A 22,138-nucleotide genomic window follows, 5' to 3' on the forward strand; every position below is an offset into this window, starting at 1 on the left:
GTTTCTTACCACGGTTGTTAAGTGAATCACTGCAGTTGCTAAATTAGGAACACGGTTGTTAAGTGAGTCTGGCTTCCCCATTGACTTTGCTTATCAGAGGATCGCAGAAGCTGATCACATGACCCCGGGTCACTGCAACCGTCATAAATATGAATCAGTTGCCAAGCATTTGAATTTTGATCACATGATTTTGGGGATGCTGCCACGCTCATAAGTGTGAAAAGCAGTCATAAGTCACTTTTTCAGGGCTGTTGTAACTTCGAATGGTTACTAAATGAACGGTTGTAAGTCGAGGACTACCTGTAATAAAATTAAACCAACCCACTGGTGTAGTTGTTAAAGCCTTGCCATCTTTACCGGTGCATCTTTCACCTGTAATTTCAGAACTTTGAGCCTCCCAAGCGCCCCTTCAAACGGATGAACTACACAGAAGCCCTGATCTGGCTCAAAGAACATGAGGTGAAAAAGGAAGATGACACCTACTACGAGTTTGGAGAGGTAAGTTTCTGGCTTTGTTTTTGAGCACCCATGCTTTCTCTTGTACTCAAAGAAGCAGCAGCAGTAGTTAAGTATCTGGCCCATGGCTTAGGCCCAGGATATTTGTCGGACCATCTGCAACCAGCAACAGCTTCCCATCGCCCGGTGCGTTCTCACAGGGAGGGCCTACTCAGGGTGCCGTCGGCTAGACAATGTCAGGTGGCGGCCCCAGAGGTAGAGCTTTCTCTGTGGGCGCGCCCAGCCTTTGGAATCAATTCCCCCTGGGGCTCTGGTTGGCCCCTGACCAACCGCGAACTAAAGACATGGCTGTTTAAATCGCCCAGTCTGGACTGATGGGCTTTGATTATTTTAATGAGTTTTAACATACGTTTAATTTGCATGTCAGCGTCTCAGCGCTGACATAGAAAAGGGAGGATGAAGTTTGAACTTTTGCCTGCTAAATCCCTTTGAAGTTTCGATCTCCTTGGGGATGAAGAGGGGAGGGGGAACATTCCTGTGAACTGACAGGAAAAGAAATCAGGAGAGTGACTTGGAAGATAACCAATGAGAAGCAGAGAATTGGGGATCGGAAAGGGAGGGATTGGGGGGCAAAGGTCAGTACTGTCCGCGCAGAGTCATGATCCGGTTGCTGTACTCGAATAAAGAGAAAATTTCCTTAAAGATTGGCAGTTTGGAAGGTCATTTATTTTGAGATAGCATCGAAGCTTGACATTGTATTTTAATATGTTGTTATCTGGTTTGATTTTAATTTTTGTGAGCCGCCCTGAGTCCTACGGAGATAGGGCGGCATACAAATCAAATTAAATAAATAAATAAACTGGGGAGCAGCATTTAACTGATCTTGGATGGTTTGGGTTAGCTTGGATGGAAAACCACCAGATCAGGGGTCAGCAACCCACAGCTCTGGAGCCACATGTGACTCTTTCATCCCTCTGCTGTGGCTCCCTGTTGCCAGTTGGCTCCACAATTAATAGGGCTTTCGGTTAGGGCAGGTAGAGGAAAAAGGACACTGCGCAGGAGGAGACTCTATGGTGGGGGAACCAGACTTCCGGTCGGCTCCAGAATTGAACGGGGGGCTTCCGGTTAGGGCCTTTGTGGCTCTTTGAGTGTTTAAGGTTGCTGACCCCCGCCAGATGATCCCAGAGTAGACTGGAAGCTCAAAAAAAATCTCACTTGAAAGCAGTAAAAATAAAATTCCGCTTCTGTAAAATCACGTGAAGTATTAGTATCGCTTTATAAAGCCTTAGTAAGGCCACTTGTAGAATATTGCAGTCAGTTTTGTTCACCACACTACAAAAAGGATGTTGAGACTTTGGAAAAAGTGCAGAGAAGAACAATTTATTATTTACTGTTTTAAAAAAAAATTATTATATGTATATGAAATCTTATTCTGTTCACCACCCTGAGTCCTTTGGGAGAAGGGCGGTATAGAAATTCAATCAATCAATCAATAAATAAATAAATAAGTTTAAAGGCCTGGAGACTAAACCGTATGATGAACAGTTGCAGGAATTGGGTTTGACTAGTCTAGAGAAAAGAAGGGCTAGGGGGGACATGATAGCAGTATTCTAGTATTTGAGAGGTTGTTATAAAGAGGAAGTGGTCAATTTATTTTCTAAAGCTCCTGATGGCAGGACAAGAAACAATGGATGGAACCTAATCAAGGAGAGAAGCAACCTAGAACTAAGGAGAAACTTCCTAACAATGAGGACAATTAACCAGTGGAACAGCTTTGCCTTCAGAAGTTGTGGGTGCTTCATCACTGGAGGTTTTAAGAGGAGACTGGACAGCCACTTATCTGAAATGCTATAGTCTCCTGCTTGAGCAGGTGGGGGCGGGGAGGTTGGACTAGAAGACCTCCAAAGTCCCTTCCAGCTCTATTCTGATTGAATTGAATTGATTGAAAGATTATCAAGTTCTTGGACATCCAACTGACCTTCAAATTTCAAAAATCCCCAACAATCGAATACATCAGTTTCTGTACTGTGAGTTCTAGTTCCACCTTAGGCATGAAAAACCAGCTGGGAGAATTTGGGCCGGTCGCTGTCTTTCAGGTCCTCTGGGTTATTGTTGTGAAAAAAATAGGAGGAGGTTGAATTGTATATCTTTATCTTTATCTTTATTTGATTCATATACCGCCCTACTCCCGAAGGACTCAGGGCGGTGAACAGCCAAAACAGTAAAAATATATAAATACAAAATTTAAAAACAGAATAAAATCGAACTAGACAATTTGGCCCAGACAGATTAAAATACCCCAATCATTTAAAAACTGATTAAAATTTACATAATTAAAAAAGAGGGAAAAGATTAGGCCAGGCCCGCCTGGTGGAATAAAAAGATCTTGAGAGCGAGGCGGAAAAAATAAATTAAATAAATTCAGATTTCTGTTCCTTTCTCTGGGAAAGGATGTGGAAAGATAAAAGAGAATTAGAGTATCAGATAAGAGTATCTGTCAGAAGTGAAAAAAAGGAAATCAAAGAAAAAAGCTATAATCATTCCTTCTTGTGCCTTTGGTTCAGGATCCATCATGATTTATGAATTATCCCCAAATTCATGAAATTTGCATTCTTGACCCAGATTGTGGTTTAGGTGTGGATCTGGTGGCACATTGTCAAAAGCCATAACATGGTTTGTTTGGACTTTTTTTTTTTTTTTTTAATTTGATTTATATGCCGCCCTTCTCCGGAGACTCAGGGCGGCTTACAGTGCGTTAAGCAATAGCCTTCATACTTTTGTATATTTATACAAAGTCAGCTTATTGCCCCCACAAACTGGGTCCTCATTTAACCTACCTTAGAAAGGATGGAAGGCTGAGTCAACCTTGAGCCTTGGAGAGATTCGAACCAGCAGTAAATTGCAGGCAGCTGTGTTAATAACAGGGTGCTTTAAACCACTGTAGTACCAAGGCTCTTAGCTTCATGTGTCATATAAATAGATTGTGATTTAGAGATCACAGTGTATGGCTTGGCAAGTCATGTCAGCTTAACCAATTTTTATTGAGTAAACAGTAGTTAAGGAAGGCCTATCTTAATTTAACGTGTGAAGCTAATCATAAGGGCATCTGAATTTCCAGGAGAATTCAATTAATTATTTATGACCTGTAAAGCCATAATTATACTGGGCCAAGTTGATTTAAATTTTGTAAAAACTTATCTGGTGTTCAAATTTTCCAAAGATATCTTCATTCCGTCAACATCTGATATACATTCAGAAGATATGGGAAAAAGTCATTTTCAGTGGCTGCGTCCACTATAAGACCGGAAAATTCATTGTAAGCAGTGTGGTTGTTAAATGAGACATCATGCAACTGCAGCCAATTTAATGACTTTTTTTTTGCCACAGTCATTAAGTGAGACATGTGATTGTGACTTGTGACCTTCCCTACTGACTTTGCTTCTCAGAAGCTGGCTGGGAAGGTCACACATGGCAATCGCATGATTGTGGGTTGCTGCAATGGTCATAAGTGCAAGGACTGTCCATAAATCACTTTTTTCAACACCATTGTAACTTCAAACTGTTTCTAAATGAATGATCGTAAGACAAGAAGTACCTGTAAAAGTGTCCCTCAAAAGGTTGAAACCTTCTTCTGGAGGGTTTGATCCAGCTTCTTGAAGGATTTGCTCAGGTTGTCTACATGGACAAGCAACACTTCCTCTGTGGCCGCTGTTTTGGTCAACCTAACCTTTGATGTGACCACTGGCTGATTCCCCAAATCTAGGTGCTAAAATAGCAGTAAGCTAACTAAGGCTTTAGGCTAGTTCCCCAAAAAAATGTGACTCCAGAGATAGAAGGTAGCTTAATCAGTGGCAGTGGAACAGTTCTAGGCAGAAGGAGAAATTAATTGCTGGGTTTTTTTTTTTCAACCACAGGATATCCCAGAAGCTCCAGAGAGACAGATGACCGATGCTATTAATGAACCAATCTTGCTGTGTCGATTTCCTGCTGAGATTAAATCCTTCTACATGCAGCGCTGCCCCGAGGACGCCCGTCTTACTGAATCTGTCAGTTTGTGTTCCCTTTCGTGTATTGCATGCAAGATACGGCGGTGGGGGGTTGGGGAACTTACTCATCTTCTTAATGTGGAGTCTAAAATTCCCCACGTGGTTAGCAAGGTCTTGAAACCTATTCAAAAACAGGATTTTACAAAACAAAGTAACACTTGATTCCTGAGTATTTGCACGGTATTGCTGCTTTCATCAAAATAGTTGAAGAGCATCGTGTCACAAGCTCCTGGGGCAGGAGTAATGGTACGATGCTGTGCTGTCATTTTGCACCTCTTCATCCCCTGGTGTCTCTTGATTTCTGGCAGCTCTTGGTAGATGAGAGCTCATCCACATGGTGGCAGAATTCTCCTGGGCTGTCCCAAAGGGCCTTTTCAAAAGGCAACTGGACTTTCTTGGGGTTTTTTTTCCCTTGGAAACGTTTCGCTTCTCATCCAAGAAGCTTCTTTAGTTCTTTGATGAGAATTGAAACGTTTTCAAGGGAAAAAAACCCCAAGAAAGTCCAATTGCCTTTTGAAAAGTACCTTTGGGACAATCCTATTTGGATGATTGAGACTCTCCATAGACCCTCCTGAGCTGTTTTACTTCAATTATTGGTACTGTATTTGTTTGGCTTTCTCTGCTATAAAGAACATTAGTACATTCGGAAAAGGAAGACTCTATAAGTTCAAAACGGATGTCTCATGACACCCAAAATGGTATCCTGTAGAATCTTAGATAATCCTGTGTAAAGTGTTAGAAGGGACATGGTGGCTCAGTGGCTAAGATACTGAGCTTGTCGGTCGAAAGGTCGGCAGTTCAGTGGTTCAAATCCCTAATGCTGCGTAACAGGGTGAGCTCCCGTTACTTGTCCCAGCTTCTGCCAACCTAACAGTTCGAAAGCACGTAAAAATGCAAGTAGAAAAAACAGGGACCACCTTTGGTGGGAAGGTAACAGTGTTCCGTGTACCTTTGGCGTTGAATCATGCCGGCCACATGATCATGGAGACGTCTTCGGACAGTGCTGGCTCTTTGGCTTTGAAACGGAGATGAGCACCGCCCCCTAGAGTCGGGAACGACTAGCACATATGTGCGAGGGGAACCTTTACCTAAAGTGTTAGATGGATCCCAAGTCAGTGACTGGCTGGTTAAACCATAATGTGATTGGTTTAGTGTGCTGTCTAAATCCATTCCGAAAGCTAAATGGTGGTTGAGGAGGAATGTTCTACACATATTTGTAACCATAACCTGTAGCGCAAAGGGTAAAAAGAACATTCCAGCATTGAAATGCATCTTTCCTAAATTGGAAAGAGTGATTCTAAGTCAGGGATGTCAAACTCGTGTCGTTACATGACGTATCATGACTCCCCCCCCTTCGCTAAACCAGGCATGGGCGTGGCCAGTACGTGCCACATCCGGCCCGCGAGTTTGACAGCCCTGTTCTAAATTATTAAATTTTACTCTCCAGGACTCCTTTCAGACTGAAAAAAATCTGGGCACCAGCACAGAGTTTGGGATGTTCTTCCTGGGAGTCTGTTTTACAGGTCATTGACCACAAGATGTCACTCAGACCCACAGCTCACAGGAGATCTCTGTTTGTAATATTTGGCTAGATGTTCTTATGGAGAGTCCACCTACAGTTCCACCTGGTTATTTGACAGGGGGAGGGGAAAAGGAGAAATTTCCCGGAACCCTTGTGTTGCTCATCTCTAATCCTTGGGCCATACATGTTACAACCAGTACCTTCTGTTTGGCTTCTCAACTCTGCTGAGTGAGCTACAATAAGGTTAATTATTATACAATAATTGTTGTAGGCTAGGAGTTGAAGTTCTGAAAGACCCACTCTAAACCAAGTTACTGTATTTTTCGGACTATAAGACGTACTCCCCCCCCCCCAAATAGTGGGTCGAAATGTCTGTGCATCTTACAGACCGAATACAGCCCTGGTTTTTGGCCTCACGAACCCCCCTGCACGTCCTGTTTTTGGGACAGGCCCGTTTTTGGCGAAAACGGGACGTGTGAAGAGTTTGGGAGGCCTGCAGAGTGTTCCTGGGGGCCAGGGAGAGCAAAAACCGATGCGCAGAGGCCAAAAACTTTTTTTTTCTTATTTTCCTCTTTGAAATCTAGGTGCGTCTTATACTCCGGTGTGTGTTATAGTCTGAAAAATATGGTAAGTCATACGCAACTTCTGACTCTCATGGGCTTTTTTGTCTTGATTTATAGGTTGATGTGTTGATGCCTAATGTTGGTGAAATTGTGGGAGGTTCCATGCGTATTTGGGACAGTGAAGAGCTACTGGAAGGTTACAAGAGGGAAGGAATTGATCCCACCCCTTATTATTGGTATACAGACCAGGTATGTATTAGGTATTATGAGTTGGTGGCCTGTCTTGTCATTCGTTTACCATGTGGCAGGAACACAGTAGTCTTGGAAGGCAAACCAAAGATCAGATCAAATCCAGCAGACTTTGGTGGACCAATTAATGTAGAACAGTGATGGCAAACCTTTTCAGCACTGAGTGCTGAAAAGGCAAAGCACGCGTGGATTTCATGCGCGCACGTCTGGGCCACAACCCAGAAGAGGAGCTGCCCAGAGCGCATGCACACGCCCGAAACTTAACTTCCGGTTTCAGCTACTGAACTTCCGGTTTCAGCCAGCTACTCTTCCGGGTTTCTGGTGCACATGCGCACGCGACGATCAGCTGGCTAGTGCACATGCTCACGCAGGAAAATAGAAGACCAGCTCTTCTAGTTTCCGGCACTGCCACATGCAAAAAGGCCAGTTGATCGTAGCGCGCACATGCGTGCCAAAAACCCAGAAGAGGAACGGGCGACGCCGTGCGTGCCAGGTGACATCACGGATGTAGAAAATGCTAAAAAATTTTGGAAACAAAGCTTTTGGAACAGTTCTAGAAAAGCTTCCCAAATTGGTAACATAATTATCAATCTGAAAAAAAAGATGCCAATCATTAAATACATGGGGATAAATCCTATTAATAATCATTAGTATTAATTCCATAAAATGAACATTCAGAAGGTTCTAAGCATTTTTGCAGGGTAAACCCAATAGACTACTCTTTAAAACAAAATTCATTCTTCAGCATGAAAAGAAAAAAACAAAAAACCCCATAATATGCTTCTGATCTCAAACTTCCAAACTGTTTTTCATTTGCCTTAGGTTCCACCCCTTACGCATTGAATGTGGCATACAGCCTGATTGTTAGATGGCTGCTTCTTATTCCAAAGGGGAAGAGGTTTAAGATTTTTCAGCAGGAGGGGGAATTGGCTATGGGGAAAAGCCTATAATCTCTGTTTCTGCTGATGAGTTTTCATGTATCTGTTTTCTCCCTGCCAATCGGGGAGATTCTCTCCCCTGCTGGTGATTTAGTTGAAATATATATTCGAGCAATAATTGTATGAACAGTGTAATGCCTTGTTTGGACTTTGGCCCAAGGATTATGAAATGTCTAAGAAGATTTTCATGCAACAAGATGTCACTCAGAAGCCATTGCTTGCAGGAGATATTTGTTTTAAAATATCAGATGTTATCTAAGAGGCAAGCTTTTTGGAATATATGCAGTCGGTCTGTATGAGCAGACGGCTTACCTATCTGTCCGTCCGTCCATCCATCCATCCATCCATCCATCCATCCCTGTCTTTAATACTTTATAAGTAATTCAAGGCAGCAAACATACCTAATATCCCTTTCTTCTCCTATTTTCCCCAAAACAACAACCCTGTTAGGTGGGTTGGACCAAGAGAGTGAGTGGCTCCAAGTCACCCAGCTGGCTTTCATGCCTAACAGGTTTTCTTAGCGCTCAGCTACTAACCCAAATTGGAGCAAGGCTCCAGAATGGCAGCCATTCTCCAGCCCGTTCTTCTGAGCAAACTTCCCTTGTTGATATCAGCCGGAGAATGGCGCTACATTTTTTTTCAGACTAACCCACAACACAGGCTTGTGTGACAATGGAATCAGTTCATCGTAATCCTGAATTCTTTGGAAGTAGAATGGGAATACCTGCATAAATCTTGAAGGTTAAGTTGTCCCCAGCTATGAGGTGTTAAAATAATCTCAGGTGTCTTGATTTGCACAACTGTGTGGCTTAGCAATGGAGGAGGGCTGGCTTTGTAAGCAAACCCCAGGCGAATCACCTTGGCTTATCATGACATGTAAATGTTGTCAGCACTTCAAGCTGCATTTACTCTAGTGCTGACATAAGAAGGAGAGGCGGAGGTGTCTGGAAAGGGACGTTTGACTTTTCACCTACTTATTTTCCCTGGAGATAATATCCCCTAGGAGATGGGATGGGAGGGGGGAAATTCCTTGAGCTGGAGCAGTAGATTAGGGGTAGAATGACTTGGAAGATGGCCAATGAGTGCAGGGGAGTGGGAAATGGAAAGGGAGGGTTTTGGGTCTGGAAGTCAGTGTTGGCTTCGATGGAGTCGGGTTTAAAATGTTGTGCTTAATAAATAGGAGTTTTTCTTCAAAGACTTTGTTTAAAATGCAATTTATTTGAGACGACCTCGAAACCTGACAAATGTACACTATTAAGTCACAGTTCTGGGTTTGGAGGGAGTTTTGTTCATTAGGCATTTATTGACGCCTGTCTGTTTTTGGCTTTGCAGCGTAAATATGGCACATGTCCTCATGGTGGTTACGGGTTAGGCCTGGAGCGATTCCTTACCTGGATTCTGAACAGACACCATATCCGAGATGTATGCCTATACCCTCGCTTCGTTCAGCGATGCAAACCCTAATCAAAAGTTTCTTGATGGACAAAGTCTATCCAACCTTAAGCAGTTTCCTCCTCATGGTTTCATGTCTCTGTCCCACAAATACGTACAGATGTTGTTGTTTTTTTCCCAAATGAAATTAATTGCTTTGAACTGGAATTTAAATTCCAGACTACTGATTCCAGAAATGTCTTCCCCTCTGATTGTCTCAACCTGGTTTCACTCTCACGTATTCTTTTAACATATTTGAAATCATTGATTGCCAGTGGAAGCTAGCTCTGGGCTCTACTTCAAGGTCATATGATCTGTAACAACAGTTTGTAGCCCTGGGCTCTCAGAAAAGTATAAAGAAAAAAAAAATGCAAGGCATTGCATAATTTTTAGTAGGAGCTGGATTCAGGATTTGATTTTGGATTTGGGGAAAATAAACATTAGGAAGCAGACTTTGCTGATGCCAATACGAATAGCAGATATAAGTTGTGGCCAAATAAAATCCTGTGGAAAAAGGACAATTCTAGCCCAGTTTTGACCCACTACCTTGGGATCTTAAAAATAGTCTATTGAGCTATCTTGGTAGCATTCAGTACTTTCCTACGGATGACTACTATTTAAGTTCCAGCATGGCTCAGGAGAACGGTTTCTGTATTTTAGAGCTAATTAGCTCGTTTTTCAGGATCTGTGAATATGAGTTATGCTAAATGGTTGATTCAGAAAAAATACTTGACATCTTTATTCCCTCCAAAGGAGCTGGGAACTGGCAATTGAAGAAAGCTGAATGTATTGCTATTACTCTTGATATTTCCTAGTCTGCAAGTACTTGGGCCGAGTTGTACTTAGCTTTCCTTTAAATGTTTTTACTGACATAGGACGGTTGAAATGTAAACTGCCTCAGAGCCACCAAAACAATTAGGAAAAAAAATGTAGAAGGGACATAGGAGATTCTGGATTGCCAGCTCTGGCAGCATTCTTTGATGTACGTTTTATCTCAACTTTACATGTTTCTGTTAACTGCTGTGTCCCCCTTTCAAGAGCTGCAATCAATAAATTCAGAGCATTGGAGAGGGGAAAAACTGTTCCACGTGACTGTCCCATTTGTCTTCCTTTTGCCAGTTCTTAAAATATCTATTTGTCAAATTTATTTGCCACCCATCTTGCAGTTCAGGCGACTCTGAGCGGCTTACTACAATTATAAATGTAAAAATGGATTAAAATAGCAAAACTTAAAACAAGCCAAAAAACAGTGGCTTGGAGGGAGGAGGTGGGGGTGCCTTCACTGTTAGTACCAGTCATCTCCAGCCAACATAACCAGGTTTTAAGGGCTTTCCTGAAGGCTAAAAGAGGGGTATATCCAGGGGTGGGCTGCTGAGGGTTCACAGGGGTTCAGAGAACGTCTAGCTAAGATTCTGTGCAGTTCGGAGAACCCCCAAATCACACTCCTGGCTGGCTCCTTCCACCCTGCCCCTCCCAGGAGTCCCCACATGGCCTGTTTTGGATGCAGGTAAGTGCAGGGTGCACACGGAGGCTTGGGGAGGGCGAAAAACAGGCCTACCGGAAGCCCATTTCCAGCCTCCAGAGGGCCTCCGGAGCCTGGGGAGGCCGTTTTCACCCTCCCGGAGGCTTGAAGAAAGCCTCCGGAGCCCAGGAGGGCAAAAAGCCCCCACCCCCCACACGCAGTGGTGCAGGAGGTCGACTAGGCCACGCCCACCATGGCCATGCCCACCCAGCAACCGGGCAGAGAACCCCTTGTTAAAATTTTTGAAGCCCACCCCTGGGGATATCTTAACCTTCTGTGGCAAGTTGTTCCAAAGGGTAGGAGCAACTAACAGGATTTTGGGAGAAAAGAGATCATCATGCCGTTTGGGGAATTCCAGGAGTTGAAGTCCACACATCTGAAAGTTGATAAAGCTAAGAAACATTAGTTCTCTCCCAAATGCTCTACCCCAATTAAGTTTTGCCTTCTTTCAAGGCTTGTTTTCAAATAAACCACCATTTTTCTTACGATTTTCTTAAGATTCAAGGCTTACTTGGAGCTTAAAGGCATTCTTGAAACTTAAGATGAGCTGGAAGAAAGGGATAGAAACGTAGGCTGCTAGAACAGGTCAAGACCAATTCCCATTGGTCACAAAATAAAACACCTGCTGAGAAAGGTGTATTGGTCAAAATGGCTTCCTGTTCTCTTCTGAGCTCACCCTTCCTAACAAGGTGGTCACAACTACAACCTAAGACAGGCATTTTGACCTGTGAAGCAGGCTGATACTTGGCAACCTCCTAGTTTTCCATTTATCTTTTGAACATTTGAAATTGATTGAAACCTGCACTATATTGAGACATTTCCTAAGCCACATTTTACCAACCCAAAATAAATGATTATATGCCATTAAGTCAGTATCAACTCTTCTGGGCAGTATAGATAGATTTTATTAAGCTTGCTTTTATGCTGCTTCAATCATATGAAATGTATCTTTCTCTAGAGATACATCCTGCCTTATAAGGTCACCCAGTCTTATCCACCAGCAACCATGTAAAGCCAGTTGGGATGAAAGAATACGACTGGCCCAAAGTCACTTACAAAGATGGAAAGTGAGAAAGGAATCTAAATCTGTGATCCCCAATGCCAGCCCAACACTTTAACCATTGCAGCATGCTGTATCTCCAAAATCTGTGGGGTAGCTCAGCATACCATGCTCAATCAAACCATATTATGGCTTCATTAATATGACACAAAGTGGGCCATTTGGTTTTTCTCTGCTATGAGGAACCCCCGTGTTTCAGTGAAAACAAGTACTTGACGTATGACCACAATTGAGGCCAAATTTCTGTTGCTAAGTGAAACATGTTAAGTGAGTTTGCCCCATTTATTTATTTATTTTATTTATTGGTTTGATTTATATGCCGCCCTTCTCCGGAGACTCAGGGCGGCTTACAATGCGTTAAGCAATAGCCTTCATACTTTTGTATATACCTGCTTAGTAGGGCTTTCGGCCTCCACTAAGCGGTGTTCTTTTTTATATAAAGTCAGCTTATTGCCCCCACAAACCGGGTCCTCATTTTACCTACCTCGGAAGGATGGAAGGCTGAGTCAACCTTGAGCTTGGTGAGATTTGAACTTGCAGTAATTGCAGGCAGCTGGTGTTACTTAACAGCACTTTAGTCTGCTGCGCCACCAAGGTGCAGTTGTTAACAGTTGCCACAGTTGTTAATTGAATCACTATAGTTGTTCAATTAGTCCAGGGGGTCTGCAACCTTAAACACTTAAACAACCTTAAACACCTTAAAGAGCCATTTGGATCCGTTTCCCACAGAAAAGAACACGGAGCCACAAAACCCTTCTCATGCCTGACTATTTCTTGAGCAGCCACAAAACTAGCATAGGTAGTTGAAGTAAATGTTCTGTTTTCTTCTGAAGCTTTTCTTGGATTTATCCATGACTGGCCTACCGGGGGTTGAAAAGCTCAATAAATTGCGTGCCAGTGGGTGTCCCACATTGGCGGTTGTGACGCATATTTTGAGTGACGGAGCTGCAGCAGAGGGATGAAAGAGCCACATGCGGCTCCAGAGCTGCAGGTTGCTGACCCCTGAATTAGTCAAATTGTTGTTGAGTGAATCTGGCTTCCCCATTGACTTTGCTTGTCAGAAAGCTGCAAAAGGGGATCATGTGATCTCAGGACACTGCAACAATCATAAATATAAAATTACCAAGCTTCTGAATTTTGGTCACTTCCCATGGGGATGCTACAACAGTCGTAAGTGTGAAAACTGGTCATATTACTTTCTTCGGTGCAGTTGTAACTTTGAACTGTCACTAAATGAACTGTGGTAAATCAAGGACTACCTGTACAAATTTTCCCGAAATACATCAGAACTTGGCAGTTCCACTCCTAGTACAGTACATTTTACAATATTTGCTCATGAATAAAATGTATGATGCGTTTATAGATGTTGCCATACAATCGTCCCTCAAGTGTTTCCTGGAGTAAAAGACATAAAACTGTCTGTTTTATGTCTGCAGCATCCAATACCAAAATCTAACCTTATGAACAATGAAGAATTTCTGGTTCATCTGCCATTTATTTATTTAATTTATATTATCCAAAGTAACAAAAATCGCCCCGCGCTGTCACAATAATTGTTGCCACAAGCCTTGACAATATGAAACCTTATTCATTTGTACTGAGGGAGCTAATAAACTCACTAAATATTGAGTGATCTTTGGATAAGCTTTTGCAACGATGTCTTGCCCACTTTCTGCATTTTTATCTTATAATTCCATTGCAACAGAACTTTCAAGGCAGCTACTGATAGGGGCGAGGATATCAATAAACCTCACAGCAAAGTATATTATTGTTCCTTCAAAAAAATATCTGCACCTTCAAAAAAATAGGCAATTCCTCCAACTGGATGAAGAGTTCAGGCGAAGATAAAACACCAATGTTTCTGCTTTGGGATCTTTATCTGGAGGATTATGCTAGAGTTTTCAATAATCATGGGCTGCAAAAATGCACGTCCGCGGTTGTATCTGACTTTAGAGCCACCAGTTGCCCATACCAGGTTTGTGCTTTGAAGGTGGGAGAAGCACAAACATTGCTGGCCAACTGGGACTCTAAATAGCTAGCAAATTTGCCTCTGTCAATGGATCTCAATCCAGCTTCTGCACCTGCTGCACCAAGCAGACTCCCTTATTTAAACTCCACTTGTAATGTCTGTGGAGATTCTCAGTCCTCCAGGTCATGGTTGTCCCAAAGGTGGTTTTTGAAGAGGCAACTGGACTTTCTGGTTTTTCTTTGAAGACGTTTCGCTTCTCATCCAAGAGGTTTCTTCAGCTCTGACTGGATGGTGGGGAATGGAAGGATTTATATTCCTTGCAGACTGTTGATAATCTGCATCCTTTAGAGGGTGGTTGAAGCACTTGGAGATTTATCTGTGTCCTCAGGGTCACCTGAGTAGTGCTAATGGTTCCTGTAGTCTGCAGTTTTTTCCTTTGGAAATCCATTCCTACTCCCACACCATTCAAAGGGCGTTCATCCCAAACCGTATAGCTAAAAGTCTGTAGAGATTCTCAGTCATCCAGGTCATGGTTGTCCCAAAGGTGCTTCCCCCCCCCCCCACCCTCCCTCAGGAGGCAACTGGACTTTGTTTTTTCGTTCACTTCTCATCCAAGAAGATGAGAAGCAAAACGTCTTCAAAGAAAAAGCAGAAAGTCCAGTTGCCTCTTGAAAAAAGCACCTTTGGGACTCCACTTGTAATGATTACTGGACAATGAAACTTCTGCACTCTTCTGTACTGAAGTACTGTACAGTACTTCTGTACTGAAGTTCCATCAGTACGCTGATGATACTCAGCTGTACATCTCCACCCCGGACCACCCCAACGATGCCCTTGAAGTGATGTCCCAGTGTCTGGAGGCCGTGCGGATCTGGATGGGGAGGAACAGGCTCAGGCTCAACCCATCCAAAACCGAGTGGCTGTGGTTTCCGATGTCCCGATATAGTCAGTTGACGCCATCGCTGACTATTGGGGGTGAATCACTGGCCCCCACGGAGAGGGCTCGCAACTTGGGTGTCCTCCTGGATTCACGGCTGTCTTTAGAAGAGCACTTGACGGCCGTGTCCGGGAGGATTTTTCATCAGGTTCGCCTGATCCGCCAGTTGCGTCCCTTTCTGGATTGGGACTCCCTACACACAGTCACTCATGCCCTCGTCACCTCCCGCCTGGACTATTGTAATGCTCTCTACATGGGGCTCCCCTTGAGGAGCACGCGGAGGCTCCAACTGGCGCAGAGTGCGGCCGCGCGGGTGGTTACGGGAGCAACATGGCACTCCCGTGTAACACCTCTCCTGCGCAAGCTGCACTGGCTCCTGGTGGTCTTCCGTGTGCGCTTCAAGGTTTTGGTGACCACCTTTAAAGCGCTCCATGGCTTAGGACCTGGTTATTTACGGGACCGCCTACTACCACAAATAGCCTCCCACCGGCCGGTACGCTCTCATAGAGAGGGACTCCTCCGGGTGCCATCAGCCAAGCAGTGTCGACTGGCGGCCCCCAGGGGGAGGGCCTTCTCTGTGGGGGCACCTACTATCTGGAACGAGCTCCCCCCGGAGATACGGAGGATCCCGGATCTGCGCACCTTCCGCCGTGCTCTTAAGACCCTCTTATTCCAGCAAGCCGGCCTGGCCTAATTTTTTCTCCGCTTTCTTTTAAATTTTAAATTTTAATTTGTTTTAAATTTATTGGGATTTTAATTGTCGTGGGCCAATATTATTTAATTTGGTTTTAAATTGTTCTTAACTTTTGTATTTCTGTATTTTATCTTGTGCCTGTTCACCGCCCTGAGTCCTTCGGGAGTAGGGCGGTATACAAATTTAATAAAACAAACAAACAAACAAACTCAAGAGTTGTCAAGCTGAAAAGATCTATACAAGCCACCTAGCAGGATTTTTGAAACTTCTGTATCTCTTTACCACTCTTAAGTGGTAAGAGTCCCTTGGGAGTTGGGCGGCATAGAAATATGATTAATTAAATTAAATTAAATTAATTAAATTAAAATGGCCATTTGGATTTTTACTGAGTGTTTTTCCGTCTACCTAATTCAAGCGATGGATTTCCTAGTGGTCTCTCATCCTCGTACCAAAGTACTTCGTCTCCCACCCACTCCCCCCCCCCCCGCGCTTGTTGAGAGGCTCAGGTACATCATCAACCGTAGCTCCCCTCAGCTAGTTCCATGCGAACCCGAAGCGCTGAGTCACTCGGGCCGCTCATTGATTCACCGCTTTGCCCCTTGACTCCGCCCTCTTTTTTGTCTTCCGGCAACCACCGAGAGAGAGAGAGAGAGAGAGAGAGGGCGGGGGAGGAGGGAGGGGCTGCCTTGTCTCCCTGAAGGCTCCGCCCCCTCCGCTGGTTTGCCGAAGGGAACTACCATGCCTGGCAGAGCCTAAGAGACTTGGGAGAAGGGATGCAACAAGAGCAATCCGGTTCCCTTTGGAAAGACTTGCTGTGCCTTGCGGCTGCCGTACAGGAGGGGAAGCTATTGAGCTTACACAAATATGGCTGCTGCCTTCCGAGCTGCGAGTCGAGCCTTGCATCCATGTAAGTATGTCAATTGCCTTGTTTGTTTGTTTTTTATTTATTTCAAAGGGGGAAAAAAAAAATTCTTGCAGGATTTTCCAGATCCGCAGTTTAAGATTGGGGAAGGCGGAATGCAGGGTGCATTTTCCCCCTGCCTCGGTTGAATGCTGGAGCGCTTGCCTTGCCTCTTGCAGGGGCTATGGGGGAGCTTGGGCATAGTTTTATTTGCGGGAGTGGTCGATTTTCTGTAGGGGAAAAGCTATGGGGTGTGGCTGGATGGTGTTTGCACCCAGCCGGGCCGCTGTTACCTAAACTGCTGGGGGCACAGAGGCATCGATCCCGCTGGCTTTTTCTGGCATCAAAAGGCGCCCGAGCTTTGGAGCAGGGGTCTCCAACCTTGGCAATTTTAAGACTTGTGGACTTCAACTCCCAGAATTCCCCAGCCAGCCAGCACTATCCAACCTGCAGCAAAGCTGGCTGAGGAACTCTGGGAGTTGAAGTCCACAAGTCTTAAAATTGCCAAGGTTGGAGACTCCTGCCCTGGAGGGTCCTTGGGATTTCTCCCGCGTTGCATCCAGCCAGAAATCGCGCTAATGTGTTTGGGGTTTGGCAAGCTATGAAAGCCACGTAGGGTGGCTCGAGGCGAGAGGGCAACCTCGCCATGGGAAAGAGACTAAGCAAGGTCCCAATGTCCACTCACCCGCCACCCCAGGCAGGATTTTGTTACTTCACTTGGCCGCAGGTTGCATAAGGGATCTCCCAAACTTGGCAACTTTAAGCCTTACGGACTTCAACTCCCAGAATTCCTCAGCCAGCCATGCTGCAGGATGGATACACTGTTTGCTGGCTGGGGAATTCTGGGAGTTGAAGTCTATAGGTCTTAACGTTGCGAAGGTTGGAGATCGTTGCTTTAGAGCAGGGGTCTCCAAACTTGGCAACTTTTAAGACTTACGGACTTCAACTCCCAGAATTCCTCAGCCAGCCATGCTGCAGGTTCGATACAATGCTGGCTGGCTGGGGAATTCTGGGAGTTGAAGTCTTTATTTTTATTTTTTTTTGTATTTTTTTTTTAAATTTGATTTATATGCCGCCCTTCTCCAGAGACTCAGGACGGCTTACAAGGCGTTAAGCAATAGCCTTCATACTTTTGTATATTTATATAAAGTCAGCTTATTGCCCCCACAAACTGGGTCCTCATTTTACCTACCTTAGAAAGGATGGAAGGCTGAGTCAACCTTGAGCCTGGTGAGATTCGAACTTACAGTAATTGCAGACAGCTGGTATTAATCACAATGCTTTTAGTCTGCTGAGCCACATGATCTCCAACCTTAACGTTGCGAAGGTTGGAGATTGTTGCTTTGGAGCAGGGGTCTCCAAACTTGCCAACTTTGAGACTTGTGGACATGGTTAGAAGAAATGCTTGAACAATATATTGATTTAAAACCTGAGCTGTTCCTATTGGGTATCCTTCCAGAGAGAATTAGCAAAGAAAAGGTATATTTGATTATACATGAAATAACTGCAGCGAAGATAGTATTTGCGCAAAGTTGGAAAGTAAGAGAAAATCCTTTCAGAAGACGAAGTAATTAAGAAAATATTAGATTGTGCAGAAATGAATAGACTGACTTTGATAATTAAAGAAAGAGAGGATTCGGAATAGAGACAATTTTACAATTGGTTAGAGAAGAGATATAGATAAATGTATTAATAGTAAACAAGAAAATGTTATAATAAATGAAGTATGGGGAGAATGTTATAATAAAGAAATGGGAAAAATAAAGAAACGCTGAAGATCGGTGGAGTAAGAAGAAGAAGATGAAGACACAATAGAAATATCTAGATCAGTGTTTCTCAACCTTGGCCACTGGACGATGTGTGGACTTCAACTCCCAGAATCCCCTAGCCGGCTCTGCAGAGCTGGCTAGGGAATTCTGGGAGTTGAAGTCCACACATCGTCCAGTGGCCAAGGTTGAGAAACACTGATCTAGATGATACACTGAATGATTATGTATTGTATGTTTGTTTGTAAACATAAAATAAATATATATATAAAATAATATATATATTATTATATTATATATATATATATATATAAGACTTGTGGACTTCAACTCCCAGAAGTGAAGTCCACAAGTCTTAAAGTTGCCAAGTTTGGAGACCCCTGCTTTAGATGATCAAAATATTTTCAAAACATGAAGTAAAATTATAGGAAGTAAATTGCTTGGTCTCTTGTCTTCCCTTTAGTTGCAAAAAGGAATAGCTGGAATCAGACAAGAGTCCAGTTGCATTGGAGATGGCAGTCAACAGCCGCTGTACAAAAAGCAAAGCCACAGATTCAACCTGAAAAGAGGTAAGGCACACCAATGGAATTGAATGGATGGGCATATAGTACTTTTCACCTGGCATTTAAGGGGTGCTAAAGCAGCCACAGTTGACTGAGAATGAGCAAACTGGTAAATGAGGAAGAAAATCTACTCCTTTTGGTAATCTATTTGTTAATTTATAGGTTTTGGTTTGTCTCAAAGCTGCAGTTCCTGTAGCTGGAATTCTTCATGCAGAGAAAACTTGCTGCAAAACTTTTTAATAATATGCTTTCTATTCCAATGGAAGAGAATACTTGTAGATCAGGGTTGAACTGTGTAGTCCTTGGTGCTCCCTGAGCCTGGTTGTTTTCTTGCAGATACTTCATTATCTAACTCGGTAACGTTATCAGTGAGAAGAGGGTTTGCTGGCTGTTTATATGCAGTGGCTTGCCCTGCTGGTTTTAATGGGGGTGTAGTTTCTACCCTCACCTACACTGATGATGTTACCTAGTTAGGTAATGAAACATTTGCCAGAAAACAAGCTCAGAGAAATCAAATACTCCATGTGCTTTTTATTCTAATCTCTTGCTGGGAGCGTATTTGAGAATAGATCCCAGTGAACTTAGATTCGAAGAATTAACTTTTGAGTGTAAGATTACTCTGTTACTTGCTTTGAGATTTGATGCAGAAGAATATCTTGGGCTTTTTATTTTTTGTTTTTTGTCTTGGGGATTTGCAGCATGCCCAGGATAAAGCTATAGTCAGTTTCCTTTTTACTTAGGAAGAAAGATTTTGACGACTTGCCTGTTTGTGCTAAAAGAGAACAGTGTGGTTGGAAGATATTTATTTAACAGAGGTCATTTAAAAGAATTCACTTTTTATTGTTTTTAGAATTATTCCCTGGAATCAGCTTTTCATGGTATTTTTAATCTGTGAGACACAAATACTGTAAGGTTAGTGGTCAAAGGATTGATATTTTCCCAGGACTGGTAGTAAAACTGAGATTTCTGGTTTTTTTTAAAAAAAGTATCTGTTTTCAGAATGAAAATCTTAGGGGGAAAAGCAGGACTTGGCTCTTTAAGAGTGTTAATTGCTGCACATTCATAACTATTTTGTTGTCTTTATGCCCTAAATGAGATTAAAGTATTTGTTTTCTTTTTTCATTAACTTTTTATGTTAAAGGTTTATGACTGTTCATTTCCTGAAAGGCAAGGGAACAAGTGGGTGATGAGAAAATTAAACTTCTAATACTTTTTAAAAAGTTGCAGACATTGTCAAGGGGAGGTAGTCATCAACTTACAACTATTTATGTGGCACACACACAAAACAATGACTTACAACCAGCCCTCACACTTAATGCAGCAGCCCCACAATCATGTGATCAAAATTCTGGCACTTGGCAACCTACATGTATTTACAACAGTTGTAGCATTCTTGAGGTCATATGATCACCCTTTGCAACCTTCCCAACCAGCTTCTGACAAGCAAAGTCAATAGGGGAAGGTGGATTCGCTTAACAACTGTGGTGATTTGCTTAACAACCATGGCAAAAATTGTAAAAACATGGTGGGACCCACTGACCAATCTCCTTGCTTAGCAATGGAAATTCTGACCCCATATGTGGTTATAAGTTCAGGACAACCTGTGTAGTAGTTTTGTGCTTTGATTGGATAGAGACCTGCATATGTGTCTCACACCTGAGTTTTTTCCTCAGCCAGGAGAGTCCATGTTATAGACTTAAGGTACCTGGAAAGAACAGGTGAAATGGACAGATATAGGAAGTGCCAGATTTTATCCTTTAGAACTCTGACCAACTGAATGGTATGGGGTCTTCTGCTCGAACAGGCGGTTGGACTAGAAGACCTCTAAGGTCCCTTCCGTCCCTCTGATTCTATGTTGTATATTCTCTTTCTCCATTCAGCCATAATACTTTCCTCCCAGCGATATATAAAAATTACCCTGGGATACCTAGGAAAACAACCAAAGACAAAAACAATCTTACGTGATTATCCTGACTGGTTGACCACAAAAAAAGTTGTGTTTTATAGTGTTATTTTATGATATGTAAGTGGCCCAGATTTGCTTGATAATGAGATGGTGGCATCTAAATTTAATAAACAAGCAAACAAGTAAATAAGACCTTTAGGGGAAAAGTCCTGCAAGAAGACAATTAGATACAGTTAACTACAGTTACCAAAAGTAAAATCTGACTTTAATTTATAAATTATAATTTTGTAATTTATTTATTTATTATTATTTATTATTTGAACTTGTATGCCGCCCTATCTTCGAAAGGACTCAGGGCGGCTCACAACAGTAAAAACAAGCAAAATCAATGTTAAAAATACCCAATAAGATTATAAAAAGACCATTTTTAATAGATACATTATAATTTTAAATTTATAAATGGTGTATGAAAGGCATTTTATTCTCTCTTTTTTTTTCTCCACAGGAAACCTAAAACAGGGATCTTAATGTTAAATATGGGGGGCCCAGAGACCCTAGAAGATGTCCATGGGTTCCTGCAAAGGCTTTTTCTTGATAGAGATCTAATGACACTTCCGGTGCAAAAGTAAGACAATCCTTCAGCTACTGATTATCCTAATGAACTTCAGAGAGAAGCTTAAGAACGTGTTTAATTGCACAAAATGAGTATAATTAATTTGTTTTTTTAAAAGACCCTTCTTTGCATTTCTGTAGCTTCATGGGTTTTTCCAAGCCCTCTCATGCACGTAGAGTGCATTTTAACTACTCTGCTAAGCTAGCAGGATGATTTAGTAGGTCATGTTTTTCCACCTTGAGGCTTGCAGAATTCTTTGCCGTTACCTGGGGATTAGCAAAATATCCATAGGGGAAAAGGGAGAATACATTTATATCTAAAGAAATGGATGAGTGCTCATGTGCATGTTTTTTCTTTATCCAGTTGCACCTACTTGTGCTTACCTACTTTCAGTTTCTTAATCACGCATTACCCATTAAGCCTGAGTGGCGTAGGAGGCTAATGCCTCCTACTAAGGCAGCATTTAACATCCAGCTGCCTGCAATTACTGTGAGTTCAATTCTCACCAGGCTCAAGGTTGACTCAGCCTTCCATCCTTTCTAAGGTGGGTAAAATGAGGACCCAGTTTGTGGGGGCAATAAGCTGACTTTGTATAAAATATACAAAGGTATGAAGGCTATTGCTTAACGCATTGTAAGCCGCCCTGAGTCTCTGGAGAAGGGTGGCATATAAAAATATTTTTTTTAAAAAATGTAATAAAAGCCATTAATCATTCTTCAGATTATGTCAGCCCTTGCAACATGAAAGAGCTACAGCTTTTGGGTAAAGGCAGGATGCAAAATATTCAGCAATTGCTACATCCTATTATCATTATGGTTGGTCATACAATCAGTCGGAAGCTTAGACTGGATTTCGCCTTTTTGTCTGTTATTATTATTACTATAGACATAAACACGTGATGTCACAGCTGACAGCTTTTTTAGATAGTGTTGACCTTTATACACAAAGAACCTTCCTAAGAACCTAAGATTTTGTAGTGTATTGGTATAGTATAGTACAGTG

At 42.7% G+C, this 22,138-nt stretch overlaps 2 protein-coding genes across 3 annotated transcripts in view; both read left to right on the forward strand.

Moving 5' to 3' along the window:
• The window catches only part of NARS1 (asparaginyl-tRNA synthetase 1), a 35,560-nt gene extending 25,273 nt beyond the window's left edge, over positions 1–10,287 (forward strand). Inside the window, exons 12-15 of the mRNA XM_070938923.1 lie at positions 385–498; positions 4,371–4,502; positions 6,705–6,836; positions 9,107–10,287. Of these exons, the coding sequence (XP_070795024.1) occupies positions 385–498; positions 4,371–4,502; positions 6,705–6,836; positions 9,107–9,238 (510 nt within the window). The 3' untranslated portion in view covers positions 9,239–10,287. The remainder of the gene's footprint in view (positions 1–384; positions 499–4,370; positions 4,503–6,704; positions 6,837–9,106) is intronic.
• A 5,834-nt stretch (positions 10,288–16,121) lies between these two features.
• Positions 16,122–22,138, forward strand: part of FECH (ferrochelatase) — a 31,303-nt gene continuing 25,286 nt past the window's right edge. Inside the window, exons 1-3 of one of the 2 annotated variants that reach the window (XM_070938925.1) lie at positions 16,122–16,298; positions 18,518–18,623; positions 21,029–21,148. In XM_070938925.1, coding sequence (XP_070795026.1) covers positions 21,051–21,148 — 98 coding nt within the window. In that variant the 5' untranslated portion in view covers positions 16,122–16,298; positions 18,518–18,623; positions 21,029–21,050. The remainder of the gene's footprint in view (positions 16,299–18,517; positions 18,624–21,028; positions 21,149–22,138) is intronic. The other variant, XM_070938924.1, reaches the window with a different exon arrangement.

This window comes from Pituophis catenifer, unplaced genomic scaffold, assembly GCF_029215685.1.
Source record: "Pituophis catenifer annectens isolate HBS135680 unplaced genomic scaffold, rPitCat1.0.hap2 SCAF_2, whole genome shotgun sequence".
In the NCBI taxonomy this organism is placed as follows: Eukaryota; Metazoa; Chordata; class Lepidosauria; order Squamata; family Colubridae; genus Pituophis; species Pituophis catenifer.